Source organism: Pelmatolapia mariae, unplaced genomic scaffold (genome assembly GCF_036321145.2).
Source record: "Pelmatolapia mariae isolate MD_Pm_ZW unplaced genomic scaffold, Pm_UMD_F_2 NODE_ptg000216l+_length_74052_cov_1, whole genome shotgun sequence".
Classification (NCBI taxonomy): Eukaryota; Metazoa; Chordata; class Actinopteri; order Cichliformes; family Cichlidae; genus Pelmatolapia; species Pelmatolapia mariae.
Genome location: NW_027051910.1, coordinates 26,968 through 48,190, shown reverse-complemented (window position 1 = coordinate 48,190; position 21,223 = coordinate 26,968). Strand labels below are relative to the sequence as shown.

The 21,223-nt window shown below is 39.7% G+C and overlaps 1 protein-coding gene across 1 annotated transcript; it reads right to left on the bottom strand.

Moving 5' to 3' along the window:
- Positions 1 to 5,130: 5,130 nt before the first annotated feature.
- On the bottom strand, positions 5,131 to 17,041 carry LOC134622795 (beta-1,4 N-acetylgalactosaminyltransferase 2-like). The gene is given in 9 exon segments (XM_063468135.1): positions 5,131 to 5,324; positions 5,410 to 5,638; positions 6,073 to 6,216; positions 6,398 to 6,579; positions 12,021 to 12,107; positions 12,329 to 12,368; positions 12,370 to 12,443; positions 16,588 to 16,654; positions 17,009 to 17,041. Coding segments are annotated over 9 exon segments (1,050 nt in total).
- Between the last annotated feature and the right edge of the window lie 4,182 nt (positions 17,042 to 21,223).

The following is a 21,223-nucleotide window of genomic DNA, read 5'->3' as shown; positions in this document are numbered from 1 at the left end:
TTTTCCAAAGGAATTTGGACATATATGAATCTAGAGATCTGAACCAATCTTGTGGCGGTTTAGTTGGGATCATTGAGAATAAATAATTTATTTTTGGTAAGACCATCATTTTTATAGCGGCAACCCTTCCCATGAGTGATATGGGTAGACATTTCCACCTAGCCAGATCGCCTTCTACTTTCTTTAAAAGTGGGATATAGTTTAATTTAGTTAGATCTGCAAGCTTGGGAGAAACATTAATACCTAAATATTTTATATTTCCCGATTGCAGTGGAGTAGAAGAGGAATTATGGAAGGAGCAATTAATCGGAAGGACTGTAGATTTTGACCAGTTAATTGAGTAATCTGATATTCTTGCAAAAGAGTTTATCAATTCAATCACCCCAGAGATATTGGTTTGTGAATTTTGGAGAAAGAGTAGCACATCATCCGCATAAAGGCTGATTTTATGTTCCACGTTCTTGCATTTTATGCCCTTAATTACTGAATTCTGTCTAATTGCTGCTGCTAGTGGTTCAATAAAAATTGCAAACAGTGAAGGGGAGAGTGGGCATCCCTGCCTGGTGCCCCTCAGGAGACAGAAGCTGGAGGATGTCTGGTCATTTGTTCTGACACAAGCTGTTGGGGAATTATATAATATTTTTAACCAGCTGATGAAAGAAGATCCAAAACCAAATTTGTGTAAAGTTGCAAATAGAAATTTCCAGTTAACTCTGTCAAACGCTTTTTCTGCATCTAAAGAAAATATTGTAGTTTCAAGGTTTTTACTGTATGAGTAGTCTATCAAATTAAGTAATCTACGTGTATTTGTTGATGAGTGCCTACCTTTTATGAAACCAGTTTGGTCAGGATGAATTAAGAGGGGGGTTATTTTCTCTAGTCTCTTCGAGAGAGCTTTGCAGATTATTTTAAGGTCTACATTTATAAGGGATATTGGACGATAGCTTGAGGGATATACAGGGTCTTTGCCTGGTTTTAGCAGGAGATTAATGTTTGCAGAATTCATATTTGATGGGAGTCTGCCATTTTCTTTGATTTCCAACAGCGTTCTGTAAAAAATTGGGGCTAAAATCGTCCAGAATTCTTTGTAGAATTCTGCAGGAAAGCCGTCTGGACCTGGAGCCTTATTATTGGGCATACTTATCAGGGCTTCCTGGAGTTCACCTGGTGTCAGTGGCGAATCCAATGCCATTGCTTGAGAGTCTAATAATTTTGGGAGAGTTATGTTGTCTAAAAACTGATCAATTTCCTTTTTAGATGGGTTTATTTGTGGTGAATACAACGTTTTATAGAAATCCCTGAAGATGTTGTTTATTTGTTTCGGGTCATATACTGTATTCCCAGATGAGTCTTGAACAGCACATAGAGTTGTTTTTTCTTTATTTATTTTTAGCTTAGCTGGTTTGCTAGAAATTGACCGGATTTATTACCATGTTCATAATTTTGTAAGCGTAGTCTTTGTACTAAGAATTTTGTTTTTTTATCAATTATCTCATTTAATTCTAGTTTTGTTTTGCGTATTTTGTTCAATGTTTCCTGATCTTGGTCGGACGCATAGGCTTCTTCTAGTGATTTGATGGTTTTTTCTAATTCCTGGATATTTTTGTTTTCTTTTTTCTTTTTATGTGATGAGAAAGAAATTATTTTACCTCTCATCACAGCTTTCCCTGCTTCCCATAGAACAGAAGCTGATGTTCCGGGAGTGTCATTAAAGTCTAAATATGAAGTCCACTCTTTTTTAAAATATTTAATAAAGTCTTCATCTTTAAGCAGTGATGTATTAAATCTCCAGTTTTTACTAGGCGTAGTATTATTCTTGTGCATTAGTGTTAAAGATACAGGAGCATGATCGCTGACAGCTATAGGGTGAATCTCAGTGTCTGAAATGTCCCTCAGCAGTGAGCTGCTGACCAAAAAATAATCCAGACGAGAGTAGGAGTGATGGACATGTGAGAAAAAAGTATATTCCTTACTGGTGGGGTGAAGGGAGCGCCATGCATCGCAAAGACCAAAGTCGCTCATATACTGTTTGATTATATTTATGGACTGCCAATTACGCTGAGTTCCTGCTGTATTGAGCCTATCCATTTCTTCATTTAGTCCAAGGTTGAGGTCGCCTCCAAGAACAAGTGTGCCATCTAAGTGTTCGGAGAGTGCACTGAAAAAACCGTGAAAGAATGAGGGATCATCAACATTTGGACCATATACACTTACAATACATAGCTTTTTATCAAGTATAGATAGTTTAATGATTAAGAATCTGCCCTCTGGATCTATAACTGTATCGAGTACTGTGAAATTAATTTTTTTATGGATTAAAATTGCTACTCCCCTTTGTCTAGAATTATAACAAGCTGAGAACACATTAGGAAACTCAGGTGTTTTAAGTTCATTCGAACCTCTAAGAGGTCTGTGGGTCTCTTGTAAAAGGACAACATCTGCCTGTAGTTTTTTGAGTTGGTTAAATATTTTTAACCTCTTTTCTCTGGAGCCTGCTCCATTTACATTCCATGTAACGAATCTTAGTGCACCCATAGATGTCTGTGTATAACTAGCGGTGTGCGCTGTGTGTGTCGCTTAGACAGGTGGAGAGAATACATCACTTGTTCGTAAATAAAAAGAGGGGGAAAGAGAAAAAATGTGTGGTGAGATGCTCCCTGAGTCTGACTATGTGTGTGCATATTTACTAATATGAGTACGCTTGGTTTAAGTGTGTGTATCCTATACGACTGTGTGCGCTGTCTGATGTAAATGTGCTGCCGTTGAGCGCATGGCTGTGCGTGATCGTGCTGTGCGTATGTGTCCAAATAAAGGATGTTGTTTGTGGATGAGTGTGGAAGCAGGTGATCGAAGCAGTGAAAGAAAGAAAAAAGAAAGAAAGAAACCAAGGACAAGGGTGAGCAGCATAAAAACAAGAGGGGGAAAAAAGAGAACAAAAAACGAGAAGAAAAAAAAAAAAAATCCGGAAACATTCCAATCAAACCATTGACGGAGAGTGACGGTGTTAATTCTGCTATGAAATCACACCTAAGATGTGATTTGATACTAGTAAGTTAAACAGATGTTAATGCAAGTTAGTGTGAGTGGGTGGGGAAAGGGTGTAGCGGATTCTTATCTGGTGTGAAGTTAATACAGCCACGGAGTGATGTCGGGGTCGCGGTGAAGCTGTCCGTCCACGTACAGCCGGTCCACAGCGATGACAGCGCGGGAGCTCTTCTGGATAAAGCTGCGTCGGATTGGGAAGAGGACCCTGCGTCGTTCCAGGATCTCTTTGGGGAACTGGTCGTTCACGCTGAAGTCCGTTCCTTTTAATTCCCTGCCGCGGCTTTTCACCTGTTCCTTTTGTTTGTAGTGGCCGAATTTGGCCACGATAGGATGTGGTCTCCCGGCCGCAGCCCGAATGGGGCCGAGGCGATGCACCCTATCAAAGACGATGTTCTTCACCGTGTCCTCGGGCAGCTTCAGGTGGGTTTTGATGAAGCTTTTTACCGTGGTCTCCGCGTCCTCTCCAGCGGCTTCTGGAATACCAGAAAATACCAGATTATCACGCATGCTACGAGCTTGTAGATCAATAACTGTTTCTTTTATTTTTTTATTTTCTCTATTGAGCTGGGTAACATTGTCTGTGAGACATTTCACCGACTCCCTTAGCGTGGCATTTTCAGCAGCGAGCGTTTCCACCTGCTGCTGGCTGAACTCCAGGGACTCTCGCAAGGATTTAAATTCCCGGTGAAGAATCTCCACCAAGGACAGCCTTGCATCGAAACTGGACAGTCGTTGGTCGATTGACTCCAGTATGTCGACAATATCTTTGCCGGCTGGCGATGTTGTGCCGGGGGAATCTGCCGGGCGAAGTCTTTTCGACGACGGCGTGTCAGGTTTGGCCGGGGAAGCTGCACTCTGAGCCTTCTTCATCACGAGATCCTGGAAGTACTGATCAATGTAATCTTGGAGAGCCTCTAAACTCTCCCCGTTGTTCTCCAGGGTGTTGGAGATGATTTAGACAAATGTTGTTAGTTATAAGACAATTGATAAGTGTATTTGGTTATGCTGAAGCTTAAAGGAATTTATTCAAATCTAAACTACCATTCGCTTTAATTTTCCGCCAAAATCTCCGGCGTCTGACGTCAGTTACAACATGAGTCGCTTACCTTGTCCGTCACTTCCGTCACTTACCTCTCCTTCCGTCACTTACCTCCGCTCAAGGTTACCTTCTTGAGTTTACTCCTTTGTTCATGCTTTAAGAATGTGGTGGTGGTGGTGGTGGGGGGGGGGGGGGGGGGGGGCTGCTTCCTACTTGTGGAATCAAATTACAAATTCTGGAATTCTCCAAATGGGTTTGGGGTTGACTTTAACTTGGCCCAGAGGTACTGAACAAAAATCCCCAAGCAAAGTAAAAGTGCAAAAATACATTTATTTATTGCACCAACAGTTCTTCCCACAGCAGTATTGAAACAACAAAATTAATTTAACAAGCTTACAATAGTCTATAAACCAACACTCAGAAATCTTTAAGGTTTTTGCATACCTATTTATAGATACCTCAAAACAACTGCTGGAGAGATGATAAAGAGGACATGGTCAGAAAAGAAACTGTAAACAACATTTGTCATAATTAAGGTAACTGAAGCCCTTATCATATGTTAGCCTGTGATTGGTTGGGAATGGTTAATGGAGTATGCTGACAGTCACTATTGCTGGGCGATCGTGGCTCAAGAGTTGGCAGTTCGTCTTGTAAGAGAGTAAATAGTAAATGTTTGTGTGATCCATGCAAACTATAGGTGATTATGACTATCTGCTAGCAACAAAAGCATTGATATATTAAAGAAAAAGAAATAGTGGAGAAAACAGAACAATAAAACACAATAAAAGTTCAATATACTAGATTAACTAACCCTAACCTTATTAACAATAGCATAAGAAATCAAACTTTCTATAGAATAATTAAGAAATCAAATCAGGAACGATAAAACCCAACAGACAGCCACAAAATAGCTATATTCACTAATAATCCCAAGCTCTGTCAATTCTGGAACAATGACAAAACAATAAAAATGAAAGATAAGAAAATGTTCAGATGAAGTGCAACATGTATGACAACAACTGACCCTTATGTTCGTTTATAGTCTTCTATCCATATCTAATGCACTTAAGGTAGTTTTTGAAAAAGTGAAGCTGCAGTTTGAATTCTACATCATTTGCTCCAGGGCTTCTGAATTTGTTGTAGGTAGGATTACGGTTTTCGGCTGTTTTAGGTTGATGGTCAATTGTCACATCACCACATGAGGCAACCATCAAAGAGCCCAGGCCATCCATGAAGAACTCTAGAGTCAGAAACAGAGATTTGCCATTTGACAAAAAAATCATACTGCAATTTTAAATCTAAACAGTTTTGAGATCTGGACTTACCTGAATGCGCTACTCGCTGGAGCTTCGGGTCAAATCTCACCCTCTGCATGGCATCTGTACGAGCCAGGAAGAAGTTGACCACTCCACTGGCCAAATGGCATTGTGGGTAACTAGGAAGGGGGTGGAATTTCCCACCAGACTTCCTGTATAGGCAGCCACCTTCGTTTTCATCTCCTTCCTCATACAGAATAGAAAAGTGAAACGTGTTCCCTTGCACTGACCCACCAACCTAATTAGAGAAAAACCAAACAACTCATTATAAAGTCAACCCTAAACAGATGTAACAGAGGTTCAAAACTGGTGATTGAGAAGAATAATCTTAAATTACTTTTGAAAACAAAAGACCATCTCAGTTTGTTACATACTCAGCTCTCTTCCTCTTTTCCCCTTCCTTTTTAACTCATTAAGTGTACGGTATCACCCGTGAAAATACCATCCCAACCCCTTCACCCTAATTCTTGAATCTTGAAAATTATTTTTCTCTGTGTCGGTTAGAATTGTTAGTTTTTGCCACCTGAATACAAAAACCTAGGTGAACAACAAAGGCTGCATATTCTAAAAGTACAACGTTAGGGTCATCAGCCTACTACTGTAGCTGTTAGAGTTCTACTTAAACCAGTTAAAACAAACTGAACGATCCAACACAAGCTATTTGATCCTTACCACATCTAGTTCTGGGACTGCCTCCATCACCTCCACAAGTTTCTCTGTCTTTGTCTTCTCAGAAAACAAAAAGTCGTCATCCACCCACAAGAAGTACTTGGTGGTAACCTGCGACACAGCCAGATTTCTGCCTGCAAACCAGCCCTGAGGAAAAAAAACATCCCGAATTCATATATCGGAATGGTACCTGGTTTGACTGAAATTGTACTTGATAAATCTTCCATAAATTGAATCGACAATTGCATATCTTATATTCTATAAATGTAATTTTAGTCCAAAACATTGCTAAATACTCATAAATCAGAAAATTATTGCATGTGCATACCTGTGCTGGAGGCATGATGTAATGCTGGATGTTTTCTCCAGTAATGCTCTCTGGTTCTAAGCTGTCATCTGCAATAATCACTTTTATGTTACTATAGAATTTCCGGATGCTATCCAACAACACCCTCAGTTGTTTGTAGCGCAGGAAGGTCTTTGTGACAATGGTAACTTGAGAGCTGATATCTAACAAACAGAAGTATACAGAGAATATTGTTTTAAAAGATGGATTGCTAGTAATGGCACAGAGTAGCATTAGATTTCTGCATCATTCAAACTAAATTAAATGTGCATTCCTTCTAATAACCAGCAGTGGGTGCATTCTCTGGTTTAAAAAAAAAACTAATGTATTGAACAGTGTTGGGGAGTATATGTACCAGCGTTACGTATTTAAAATACAAACTATCAGTAACTGTATTCCGTTACAGTTACCGTTTAAAAAGGCGATATTCAGAATACAGTTACTTTGTTGACAAAATTGTTGGTACCCTTTGGTCAATCAAAAGAAACCTCACAATGGTCAAAGAAATAACTTTAATCTGACAAAAGTAATAATAAATAAAAAATTCTATAAATATTAAACAATGAAAGTCAGACACTGCTTTTCAACCATGCTTCAAGTGAATTATTTAAAAAATAAATGCATGAAACAGGCCTGGACAAAAATGATGGTACCCCTAGAAAAGAATGGAAATAATGTGACCAAAGGGACATGTTAATCCAAGGTGTGTCCACTAATCAGCATCACAGGTGTCAACAATCTTGTAATCAGTCAGTGGGCCTATATATAGGACTCCAGGTAGTCATTGTCTCAGGAGATTAGAAAGATAATCATAGACAAGCATGTTAAAGGTAAAGGATATAAGACCATCTCCAAGCAGCTGGATGTTCCTGTGACTACAGGTGCACATGTTATTCAGAAATTTAAGATCCATGGGACCGTAGCCAACCTCCCTGGACGTGGCCGCAGAAAACTGATGACAGATCAAAGAGACGGATAATCTAAATGGTAACAAAAAAGCCCAGAAAGACTTCTAAAGAGATCCAAGCTGAACTTCATGCGCAAGGAACATCAGTGCACCATCCATCGCTGTTTGAGCCAAAGTGGGCTACATGGGAGACGACCAAGGAGGACACCATTGTTGAAAACAAATCATAAAAAAGCCAGACTGGAGTATGCCAAACTACATGTTGACAAGCTACAAATCTTCTGGGAGACTGTCCTGTGGACAGATCAGACAAAAATTGAACTTTTTGCCAAGGCACATCAACTCTATTTTCACAGATGGAAAAAAGAAGCATATCAAGAAAAGAACACTGTCCCTACTGTGAAACATGGGGGAAGCTCGGTTATGTTCTGGGGCTGTTTTGCTGCATCTGGGACAGGGTGTCTTGAATCTGTGCAGGGTACAATGAAATCTCAAGACTATCAAGGGATTCTAGAGAGAAATGTGCTGGCCAGTGTCAGAAAGTTTGGTCTCAGTCGCAGTTCATAGGTCTTACAGCAGGACAATGACCCAAAACACACAGCTAAAAACACACAAGAATGGCTAAGAGGAAAACATTGGACTATTCTGAAGTGGACTTCTATGAGCCCTGACCTCAATCCTATTGAGGATCTTTGGAAGGAGCTGAAACATGCAGTCTGCAAAAGGTGCCCTTCAAACCAGAAAATACTGGAGCAGTTTGCTCATGAGGAGTGGGCCATAATACCCGCTGAGAGGTGCAGAAGTCTCATTGACAGTTACAGGAATCGTTTGATTGCAGGGATTGCCTCAAAGGGTTGTGCAACAAAATATTAAGTTGTGGGTACTGTGAGATTATTATATTATCTTATGCCACATTATACCCCTAATTAAAGATTGTGAAATTATTATGTATTTTTAGTTTGCATTATTCTCCTGACTTAGAAGAAGGGGATAACTATTAGATTTATTAAACTGATTTGTATTACATTAGACTGCTGATTTATTGTGAATGAATGATATTGTTTTATGATGCATGATACTGCTGCGTTATAAGAAATATTGTTTTCAGAGAATCATGGCCTCATTTGTCTGATTAGAAAGAACAGAACATACTGCACAGGAAGACAAGGTCATAACTTAGGCTCACTGAGAGAGAGAAAGAATGTGGATGTATAGGTTTTATGACGAGGTGGGGGCCTCCTGAAGCTATAGGAATGTGAGAAATGCTCCACACGTCGAGATTTGCTGTAACGCTCTTTGGCACATCTCCCATCCAGTGTATTGTGCAAAAGTGTTGTATGGAATAATGAGAATGGTATGGAATAAATGATTGTTGATTGAGCATTTATACACCAAGTGTTGTTCTTCCTTCAGCCCAAAGATTAAAGAATTGGGAGGATTTAACAATGTCTGACTTTCATTAGTTAAGTTATTTATAGAATTTTTATTTATTATTACTTTTGTCAGATTAAAGTTATTTCTGTGACCATTGTGAGTTTTTCTTTCATTGACCGAAGTGTAATGTCAGAGTGATATTTTAGGATTGTCATTTGTACTTAGAAACATATAATCATTTATGTCTAGAGGTATATAATCGTTTGTATGTTGATAAAAGGTCTCATTCTTATTTAGGTCTGCTAAGAGTATGGGTGCACTCTACACATGCTTACATTCATGGGAAGGGCATCTAGTCTTGTGATATATATTATGGGAAGACGCCTACTCTGTATCTGTTTAAGTACAAGAGCCCTTTGTTAAGGTGGACTGCTGGACTCCTGGCACCGGCTTTCTGAGGAGGCGTTCACAGGGTCATATTTTCACACACACACACACACACACACACACACACACACACACACACACCTACACCTCACACCTCACACAGACAGGTACTCTTTGTTCACACTTATGCCTATTTAAGATGTCACATGTTAATGAGACTATGCATATTCATGTAACCACAATAAGCAGCAGTGCTACATAGGGGCTGACTGAGAGTGACTGGGGCTCGAGCGGTCATATGTTAGGCTATGTCCTCTCTATTTTTGGTCATTCCACCCCAGTGGAAACCCCCCCAAAAAAAACACGCATTAAGAAGCTCTAATGCCTGGATCTCAATCTCGCGGCCACTGTCACCTCTACTTGCGGCCAGCATAATGACGTGAAGAAATATTTTTAAAAATTATTATTCAAGAAATGATTTAATATGTAACAGAATACGTTACAAAATACATTTTGGGGCATGTATTCTGTAAACTGTAGTGGAATACATTTTAAAAGTAACCTTCCCAACACTGGTAATAAAGTCTCAAAACATTACCCTTATGCTCACTTGATTTAGAACCTCAGTAAACATTTCCCTTAAAGTTTATCATTTTATTTTAGTCTTATACAATAAACAGTAGATTCTTTTCATTAATTATAATACATCCCTATGTAATAGGAACATTGTAACTGAAAGACTTTTTCAAACCCTATAGTGAGGGTTTTTTTATTCCGTATGTTACATTGGAAATATGTTAATTTCTTGTGTTTTTATAATTAGCTAGGATTTAGTTGAGTTTTATTCTGGGTTTTGTGCCATCTGTGTCTCCTTAGTTATGTATCATGTTTCCTGTCCAGTCTGTCATGTTTCTCATGTCAGTGTTGTGCCCACATCAAGCTTGTGTGTGATGTCCACGTCTCTCAACGTATCCTGTTTTATTTTGAAGAGTCTAGTGCTTCCATGTTAAATGTGCTTTGTTTTACGTTCCTGTGTGGCATATTGTCTATTTGTGTCAGCTGTGTCTCCCCAGGTGTTTCCTCCTCCCTCATTACCCTTCTGTATATTTATCCCCTGTTCTTTGTTGGGTTGTCTGTTTGTCTCCACACCAAGTCAGGTCTCGTCACAGAGTTTTCTTTCTCCTGTTCAGGTTAGTGTTCGTGTTCTAGTTCTCTAATGTCATAGTTTCTCATGTTCCTGTTAAGGCAATCAATGTTCAAGTCACAGTTCTCATGTTTTAGTTTTAGCTTTTCCCATGTTTTAGTTTTAGTTTTAGCTTTTGCCTTGCTTTATTTTTGTTTTGACATCAGCCTAAATAAACATCTCGCCTTTTGCTATACCTTGTTTTTCTCCCAAGTCTGCGTTTTTGGTCCATTTAACTGGCGTACCCCGCCATGACAGCACAACCTGACCAGCATGGACTAAGCAGTTGAGTGGGCAGGTAGGCAGTCTGTGCAGAATTGAGCACTCATCAGCAGGTCCTTAGAATCCAGGACAATGTCCATCGTACTGGCGGCCACGGACGAGGAAGGGAGCCGCATCGCCATTCATCAACTGGCAGAAACGTCGGACTCCCTGGTTCCATTGAAAGATAGGCTCCATGCCCTTGTGCTGGTGCAGGCTGACATTGGCCAGCTCAGGGTCGGCTCGCTGAGCCTCTTCCTCTGCCGAGAGTTGCCTAAATACACCTTTACGTCACGCACAAGTCACTTGCCCTCACTGCCTCAGATGGATCGCGCATGAGGTCAGATGATGAGGAGTTTGCTGCCACTACACCTTCAGCTCATGTGGCATCAGCTTCCCTTTCGCCCACTTCTAGGAGGAAGCGTCATCCGCACCACAAGCGCTCCTCGTTGCGGTGGGAAATCCTAGACTTCCCTGGAGTGCCTAAGCAGTTGCCCTCTGCTCGGAGGATGTAAAGACTGATACACCTGGGTATATTGGTCATGTGTATGTTGTGTGCAGCCATGGGCCAGTTGCAGACACACTACTGGTCCTGTGCTGGCCCAGAACAGTTTCAGCTCTGACCCCAGATGTCAGCCTAATGTGTACCTTAAACAGTGCCATCATTGCCAGACCTGGCCCACATCTGGTTGACATACACCCTGCCATGACACCAGTCAGTCAGAAGTGCCAGCTTGATGCCGGATCAGGGCCAGACCTGTTTTCTATGAGCCTGGGCCCCATAACCCAAACCACAATCGGGCCAGATGTGGCATGCCATCACATAGACAGTGCCATCTATGCCAGACCTGGCCCATATCTGGATGACATACCACCTACCATTCCAGAAGTCAGCCAGCAATGCTGGCTTGACACCAAGATCAGGGCCAGACCTGTTTGCTATGCGGGCATCTGTTAGCTGCCGCCTTTTTTTTAATACCTCGTTTTTCTCTGATGTCTGCCCACAGATCTGGTCCGTTTAATAAACTCACCGGCATACCCCGCCATGACAGTAATCTGTGATGTAACTTGTCATGCACCTCACTCTAAATTCAAGTACATATCCCAGTTCTTTATTGATGTCAAAGCATGGTTTATGATTATTTGATTGTACAAATAATTATTATATTCTTGTGGATTTCCTACATCTTTAGGATGATATTTCTAACTAATCAGTTACTAGTTCTTAACTAAGCAAAGTGTTTCAGTGGAAACGACTAGGAATGAAGAAGAGTTTTGAGTTTTGAGAGTATAGCGTGTTTGGTTTTGGGTTTTTTTTTCCACAAGTGTATGATAATAAGAGAATGACAGTGATGGAAGGAGACAATGATTCTGCCTCAACATAACTAATGTTCTTAATTGTATGCAATGATAAACAAGATGCAAATAATAAAGAAGCATTTTAAATGAATATGGACTTGGCTTTTGACCCCTGATGAAGAATACACTTCTACCTGTTCCCATGTCATACAGGACTGGTACATGAGGCTGCTGGATGGTAATGGGAAACACGGCTTCATAGTTTTCAAACTGGAAAGTGACTGAACACAAAAATAAAATCTGTTTAGGTTCAGAACAAGTGGGACTCTTGTTTAAAGAAAAATAACAAAGAAGCAATTCAGGACTTATTCTTTCAGTTATTTTTAAATATAACATACAGGACTCATACATTAATGCTAATGTAAAATCCCACATGACATTTTGCAAATTCAATTGTCATTTAAAAATGGGGGTTGTAGCTCTTCACAGTTTTGATACATACCAAGGTCTCCAGTGTTTATATGGTAGATGGTGCTGGTATAGGGACACTTTGGCCAGCAGGTCATTGAGGACCAACAAGGTGCTAGACTCAATAGTCAGTTTTGTCTCTCCAGAACCTGTGAATTTTAAACCGAACAACTTTACATTAGCTTTCAAATGAAGTTTAACTGGTTATTGCTAAGTGCCAATAGATGTGACAAATTTACTTTATATTCACAGTAATATAATACTGCTGGTAATTTCTCAGAAAGGACTTATAATATAACAGGAGTCGTCTTTAATTCAGAGTAATTTATTCTGACTAATTAGGAAAGTGGTTTTCCTAATTAAATTATTCACCCATCCATTCTCTTGTGCTTATCCTTATTGGGAGGTCAGGGTGGGTCGCCAGTCTGTCGCAGGCCTAACACATACATACATACATACATACAGACAACCATTGGCACTCACATTCACAGGCAGTTTTAGAATCACCAGTTAACCTAACCTCATTAACTGTGTGTGTTTGGATTTCTGGGAGGAAGCCAGAGTACACAAGAGAACCAGTGCAAACACAGAGAGAACATACAAACTCCACACAAAATACAGTAGATGGTGGAGATGAATTCAGGACCTTCTTGCTGTGATGCAACAGTGTTAAGTACCATGCTACCGTGCTGCCCAGCCAAAATACATTAGTTACTGATAATTGACAACAAGAATATGAAGTCCTGAACTTTACTAAATAAGATTCATGTAAAACCACCAATGCTATGCTGATTGAGGATACACGATGTCTGAAATTGTATGGAGCTATGGAGGCAAGTTAAAGGGAAAACCATTATAACTTAAAAGGTGTAATAAAAAAGTTTTGCAGGGTAGGATTTTTTAAAAGGTGCCAAGATACCTTGTAAGAAAAAGAATACATGTATATGTCTTTGTCTTCTAACTTTTATCAGTCTTTTGAGATTACAATTTTTATTTTACACAGATGTTATGGGAAAAAAATTAAAATGATCTAAAAAAGTAATATTGGCTAGTTTAATGTGTTACTGACAGGACTCACTCAAGTTAATCTGATCTTTGTGTTTAGTCAAGACTCTTGCCCATGTAAAAGATCACTTGTGTTTTGTGTTTGTTCAAGTCGAATTAGTCACTTGCCACAGTTTAAATTATTTGTAAATATCTTCAGATTGAATTAAGTCTTTAACTGATTATTCTGCTTTGTTTTGCCTGGGTCCCGCACTTGAGTCATGTTTAGGGCTGGGTATTGTCTCTGATATCTAGAATCGATTCGATTCCGATTCACAAGGTCCTGAATCGTTTTGATGCACAATTTGATTGGATTCGATTTGATTTTAATCGGGGAAATTTTGCCTCAGTCAGAAATATTATAATTCTGATCAACTATCAGTAAATTTCCATATTTTTATATCTTTAAAAAGAAAGCTGACACTTGCGATACTTAATCAAAGGTTTAAGCATCACAGCAGATGCCTTTGTGTCAAAAACACAGAAAAACATGAACGCGATTTTCCTGGCCTGGGATTTTATAGCAGATAACCTTAAAAATATTCTGAAGTAGATCAAAAACGAAAGAAAGTCATTATCATTTGAACATTACTGGATGCTGCTGAAGTGAAGCAGAGCAAAGTTACAGGTTTTATTAGAGACACAGCTAAGCATTTTGCATAAGCAAGCGAATAATACAGAAAAAAGATTTTTAGATGAGAAACTATTCTTGAAGTACACAGAGAGAGAGAGAGAGAGAGAGCTCTCCATGAAGTGGGATTTTATCGTGGTGGAAGCAAAACAGCAAAAGTCAGAGGGAATTCATGACGATGTTTATGTGAAGCGAAATGTGAAACGTTGTTTGGATCTTATTTTGCTGCTGGTTTAGTCAATTTAGAGAGATAAAAACCTGCAGCTTCTGAATCTAGCACAAAAAGGGCGTAAAAACAAAGCGCGGACCTACCGAGGGATCAGAATCAGCGAGCTGTCGGGAGAGAAAGGCGACATCTCACTGATTCTGATGCTTCGGTGGGTCCGCGCTCTGTGTTTACATCTTTGTGCAGAATCCGTGTACCTGCTCTCATTCATTGTTTTAGCTGTTTGGTGGTTGTTGAAATTTTGTGAGGTTTAACCTGAGATTCTGGCATTTCGGGCAAAATAAATTTATATTTAAATATCGATTCAGAATTTTAATGAATCGATATCACGTTATCCAAGCTAGAATCAATTTTAATCGATAGATCGATCATCAAAACCCACCCCTAGTCGTATTAACATTTGTTTTCTAAACATAACAAAGTGTTTTGTGAAGGCACTGGAAACAATTCTTCCAACAACCAAACATGTATTCTATTAGACCACAATATCGTATTCTGGTTTTAGCAAATAATTTATATAAATTTATTTTAAAAAAACGTTCTTGTTCCGTGGTCTCACTGAACTCCACACCTACATTTTTGAATCAGCCACTTAAGACCCACAATTGTGCTTGGCCTGTCAGTACCTGTCAGTTGCCTCTGGCTCTACAAACCACAGCCCCTTGTTGCCAATTTAGCAATGCCGGTGTGTCAAATGATCCACTCAGATTCATTGTTCCCAGTCTCCCTCAGAGTGCAGTTCAGTCTCTGCTGAAGGTGGCTGTGATGGGGCCTGGTTCGTGACACACATGAGATCATCACGCCTCCCTCCATAAAAGAGTGAACTGGCGCCCGAGTGTTGTTGTGTATTTGTGGCTGGCAGCTGAAAAACTACAGCCGAGTGTAAAACAAACGACAGCCGAATAAAGAAGTGTTTGAAAGTGTGACAATGTTGTAGGGTCTGCCATGCATCTTCTACTGTGGGAATTGAAGATGGCCTCTGCCCCCAGCATACCCTCACCAGGTCTGTCCAGAATTTTCTGCCACAACTGATCACCAGGTGGTGATCAACTAGCAGCACATCTCATCTGAGTGTCCAAGACTAACTGCTGCAGATCTGATAATACAATTACAAAACTGATCATCATCTACACAGTGTTCTGGTGCCACATACACTTATGAATACTCTTATGCTCAATCATGGTGTTATCTTGTAGTTAACACTGAAGTCCAGTAACAGAACCCCATTTAGGTTCATATATAACAGGCCATTCCTCCCCATGACACCTTTCCAGGTCACGCTATCATTGCCCATGTGGAGTCATGGAATAGAACAATGGAATCCCCAGATGGCGCAATTCCCAGCACTCCACCCAATGACCCCAAGAAGGCTGAGCACTCTGAAGTGTCATTTGGCACACAGACCATAGCTGGACTGGCCATCGGGCATACCTGGCATTTGCCCAGTGGGCCAATGGGTGTTTAAACAATTATTGCACACTTTCTGTAAATGCAATAAACTTCATTTCACTTCTCAAAAATCACTGTGTGTGTCTCCTATATGATATATTTAACTGACATTTTTTATTGTAGTAACCAACGATTTATACAGGAAAGTAATGACTATTAACAAGGTTGCCCAAACTTTTGCATCCCAGTGTAGCTTCTTTGGGCTGAGGCCAGCTAGCCCCCATGGGCAAAGCCCTGGCTATGAGGTGTGGCTAGAGAAATTGAACTCAGAACCTTGAGTCTTACAGTCCAGGCCACTAAACTGAACCCAGTCATATTTCAAGAACACTGAACAAAGGGGGCGCTGCTGCAAAAGCTGTGACTGGTACATACTGGGCCTGCAAGGAACCCCCCCCCAATTTTAATTAGAGTAGCTGGGGTAGGTATTTAGAATTTAGAGGCAATTAAAACTGAGGGAATCCCCTCACCTACCACATCCATCCAAGCTCTGCACTGAGGTAATACTCATATGATCAGACTTCCTGTATTCGGGGGTTGGTCCCACAGATCAGCAAGTGCAATCCCCTACCTTCCCTCTCTTTGTTACCATTCCAATAAACTTCTCCAGTTTGAATGATATCCCAATGTAATTGCTGTAGATGCTGCACTGTTATGGATCAGTGTATAAATGTCTTTATCAGTGTATCAATGTCACGTTCACCTCTGGCATATAGTTTACCTTACACCCAGCTTTTACTAGTCTTCCACTCTTCAATGTTTCATCCAAAATAATTATATAAATATTAGCATTTTCTGTACAATGTTGACCCTTCTATCGGGGACACAGGAACAAAAAACAATGAAACAAAGAGAAAAAAGCAAGCAAATAATATGATTAAAAAAAACCCCAATATTAATTTGGTACCAGTGTATATATAAATTTACCTTTGACTTGGAAACTCACCTTGAACAGTGGCCTCTGCAGTTGGAGTTTCTGTTGTTAGGACACCATTAGACACAGTTAAGAGAACCTAGAACAGAAACACATGAATAAACTAAAAAGTGCTCTGAGTAATTTTAGCAATACCAACATTACTACCATCTCCACAAAACTGCACCACCCCTTAAGCTGTCTTTTTAAACCAGAAGAAAGCTTTAAAGTGAGAAGGCATTAGACATTAGTCCCGCCTTTTAGAGAACCTGACGCAAATACATATTTGTCAGCATTCATATAGTTTTATTTAAGATTCAGTGCATGTCAGATACACTACACAGCCCAAAAGGTGTGTCATCTGTCTTGTTAAAGTGCAAACTAGTGGGAGATGCAAGTATGCAAAGCTTCTTTATTATTTCTTCTGGTCTAGTCTCAAGGCCAATGAACTAACAGCTATAACAACTCTGTTGCTCATGTCATACATCTCGTATCACAAATCTGGTGATTGCTTCTGGTTTTGACAAACCAGCAGGACAACTATGAATACATAGTTGACAACTATGCCATGGTTACGTGGTTCGGTCAGCTGAAAAAAGGGTGGAGTGCCCACTCTGGGTCAGGGAGGAGTTCCTGCCCCAAGTGGAGAAATTTAAATATCTTTAGGTCTTGTTCACAAATTAGGGGAGAAGGGAGAAGGAAATCGACAGATTGATTGGTGCTGTGGCTGCAGTGATGTAGACACTGTACTGGTCTGTCGTGGCCATTGGAGGGCCGGCGCCAGTGCCAGCACCCATTCTGATGGGCGGTCTGTTCCTCTGGCTAGAAGGCTCTCCTTTAACCCTGGTCGGGTTCCTACCAGAGCTTTCCAAGTTTCTCACCCTTCTCTGTACTTATGCTTGCTATGCGCTGCCAGCGCCATCCATTACTCCTAACATGCATATTCATTTCCCCACCCAGAAGAACTGTAAGATGTTTGTTATTTTGGGGTTCCTGCTCTAATCCGTTTCACAGCTGGGGTTCCTTTCTGCCAAGAAAGGCCATCGTAGTCTAACCGCAAAACACCTACCTATATTCTTTTCATCAATAAATCAAATCTAATGATCTCTCCTTATTGAATTCACATTCAGGGAAATTGTTGACTCTACTAGGTATGTAACACACAATAACTTAAACTTTATTATACTTGGTTGGTTGGTTAATTGGTTAATAATGCAAATTTTCATGTCAATTTTAAATTATTGTACATGCATAACTTGCACAGATTTACATATATCACTAGCCAATACCAGTGTTACCTGGTGAAATATAGGGTCTACTAAAATAAACTGACTGAAACTGAATAATGGTGTGTCATGAAAGCCAGTACTGACTATGTAGATTGTATATCAAGCCTTGTTTGCCACACATGAATGCAATAATACTTTTTTTGATAGTTAGTATACAGTACATTAACAATTCTCTTGGCATGAGAATGAGAAAATTTGATCTTAAATTCAGAATAAGATACTGGCTTTCAAAATCAAACCATTTTCAGTAGCAGGCTGTATAAAAGCCCAATGTTACCCAAGATGGCTGCTTGATTAAAAAATCATGTCAAAGAAGAAAGAAGTATCACTGCTTGTAATATTTACAAAAAAATCGACAGAATTATTCACCTAAAAGCTGAATATAAATTTTTGTTGCCCCTGATTTTTATATCAAAATTAGTGAGAATCTCAGAGGTAATCATAGACAATTAATTATGTTTAATTATGTAATTAACTTTTCAGTACAATTTAATTGTATTGAACATCATTGCCTTTTATAAAATAAAAACACACATATCTTTGAACTTTACAAACATTCAGCAGCCATCTTTCATAAATCTGCCAACCTCTACCATTCAGTCAGGCAGATCTGGGTGAGATCTGCCTGTTTCTAATCTGTGATATCAGACCAACCTTATAGCTGTTTCCTTCTTCAGCATGCAGACGTAAACCTGAAATTCAAAAATTACCTTCAGTGTCACTTAGTCCTTCTACTGAAATACACATATTCACATCATATTTTGACTTTACACAAGTGTTGCCAGGTGAGTTCTTGAGGAAACCTCAGCTATCTTTCACTCAGGTTTTTCTCAGTGGGTGAATGCCGTAGGCATTCAACCTATTGTGTTCCTGTTTCCCTATATTTTTATCTTCTTATTATTCTAGTTGCTCCGTTCTTTGTCCTTTGACTACTCCCACAGTTCTCAGGCTATTTTCACCATTATATTTTAAAAATTCTGTCATTTTTGTTCTTACCTGCTATATCTTTTGGTGTCATTACTTTTATACTTTTTAAAATATTAAGCTTTTTGTGCTGTTTTTTTCTCCCATTGACATGATTGGGACCAATTTGATCTGACTACTGACAGCATACTTTTATAAAAAGTACTATGATCACTTCATGTTAACCCTATCTTCATATACAACTTTGAACCATGGCCTTGTTGCCTTCCTTTTCTATTTGTATTTATATTTTTATAGGAACATAAAAACTAAAACATTGGTGACTGAAGCATATATTGAGCTTGGCATACCTGGTATTGCAGTTGCAGTCAAGGGTCGTACTATAACGCCCTGGATAGGATACTGCAGAGGAGAATTAGGCAAAGCAAAAAGTAGCTTGGATAGTATTGAATTAGTCCTGTTGAGGAGATGGAATTGGGAAAAATTACACAAAAGAATTTTTGAATACTCAGTATGAGTACACACACACACACACACACACACACACATTTTTAATTCTTTTATTATTGAACTGTAAGTCTAACAGTTCCCGGAAAGCTCCCACCCATACATCCATCTTCTACCTGGCTTTGTATTGCTGGAACTCTTTAGCTCGTCGCTGCATTAATTCCTCATACTGGTCTTTTGGGATGTGGTCTTTGAGGATTGTAGAGCCATCAGGACAGGTGCATGGACCAGGTAAACTGCGTTGTGTGGGCAAAGATGACTTATAACTGAGAGATCCTGAAGAGTGCCTGTAATATGGAAGTCCTGAAGAGTCACAATTCAACATCAACATTTAAATGAACTACTACAGTCAAGTATAAAAGAAAGTATATCCTTATGTAATGTGATCCTTATGGCAGCCTCAGCATGGCCATCCTTTTCATCATTGGATTCCTTCTCATCAGTCATTTCTTGGTCTAGATTGCATGGGTTATATTCCGTGCCACCTTCAGATGCAGACAATTTCTCCTCTAATGCATCCCCACCGTCAGTTTCCTGGCCTCTCTCCTCCTCATCAGTGTAGTGATCAAATAAGTAGTAAAGAGCCTCACTTAGGTTATATATCGCCTTGTCATGGTGCTGACACCCAGTTACCTGGGAGCAAAGCCTCAAAAAAGCATTGTACACCAAATCTATGAGAAATGTTCAATGATACAATGATACTGCCAACAGAGGATTCGTTCTCATGGAAGTGAGGCTCTATTGGGCAAACGTTTCCGGAGTAGTTGCTAGGGAACCCATTGTGTGTGTGTGTGTGTTTACGGCCATCTGACAAAAGAGGATGTACCTGATCTCAGTTATTTACACTAATTGTTGTCTCAACCATTCATTTCTAGTGATTGGTCAGTATTGACCGGAAACAGGAAGTGTACAAATGTTGAATAAAATGAATTAGTGATCATCCATGAAACTCCCAGAATATTTCTAAACATATATGCAGTTCTCTCTATATTGATCGTGACAAAGACACGATATCAAATATCCATCCATCCATTCTCCTATCCTTTTCAGGGTCGCAGGGGGTGCTGGAGCCTATCCCAGCTGTAGGGCAAGAGGCGGGGTACACCCTGGACAGGTCACCAGTCTGTCACAGGGCTAACACACAGAGACAGACAACCATTTGCACTCACACCTATGGGCAATTGAGATTGTTCAATTAACCTATCCCCACAAAGTGCATGTCTTTGGACTGTGGGAGGAAGAACCCATGCAAACACGGGGAGAACATGCAAACTCCACACAGAAAGACCCCGGCCTGATGGTGGAATTGAACTCAGGACCTTCTTGCTGTGAGGCAAAAGTGCCCCATCAAAATCGTGCTCCCACTATCAAATAATCAATACATAATTGACGTGCAGACTATCAGGGTTTTACAAATCTTGTGCACGGGTCACTTTCAGCACAGCACTGTTTTAGCTACATCACTTTATCCTTCTCACTCAGCTGCTTCAGTCTATTTGCCATGAAAAGAAAAATGTGTACCATACACATCATATTTGTATGTCCACACACACACACCAGGATACAGGAATACTTTACCTTTGTTTTAATGTTGGAAGATTTTTGTTGGCTAGCTCATTTGTCCAATTACACGAATTCCCGAAATAGAATGTAAACATAATGATCAGCACACCGACAACAGCAATCACAAAAAGCTTTGAGCTTGTATAGACAGACATCTGTTGATACACAGAAACACACGTTATAGTAGGTTAATTAACAAAGACAAAATATTTACCATCTAAATAGTTAAATTTCGCAAATGGACACATCAGTCATATAAAACATGTTATGTCTCACATCTTAGATATGATTGAACATTTATAAAATGAACATGAACAAATACTTTCTTTCTTTTTTTTTTACATTTTTTCCTTTGCCTCTGTAAAAAGTTCATCCTGTTCATCAAG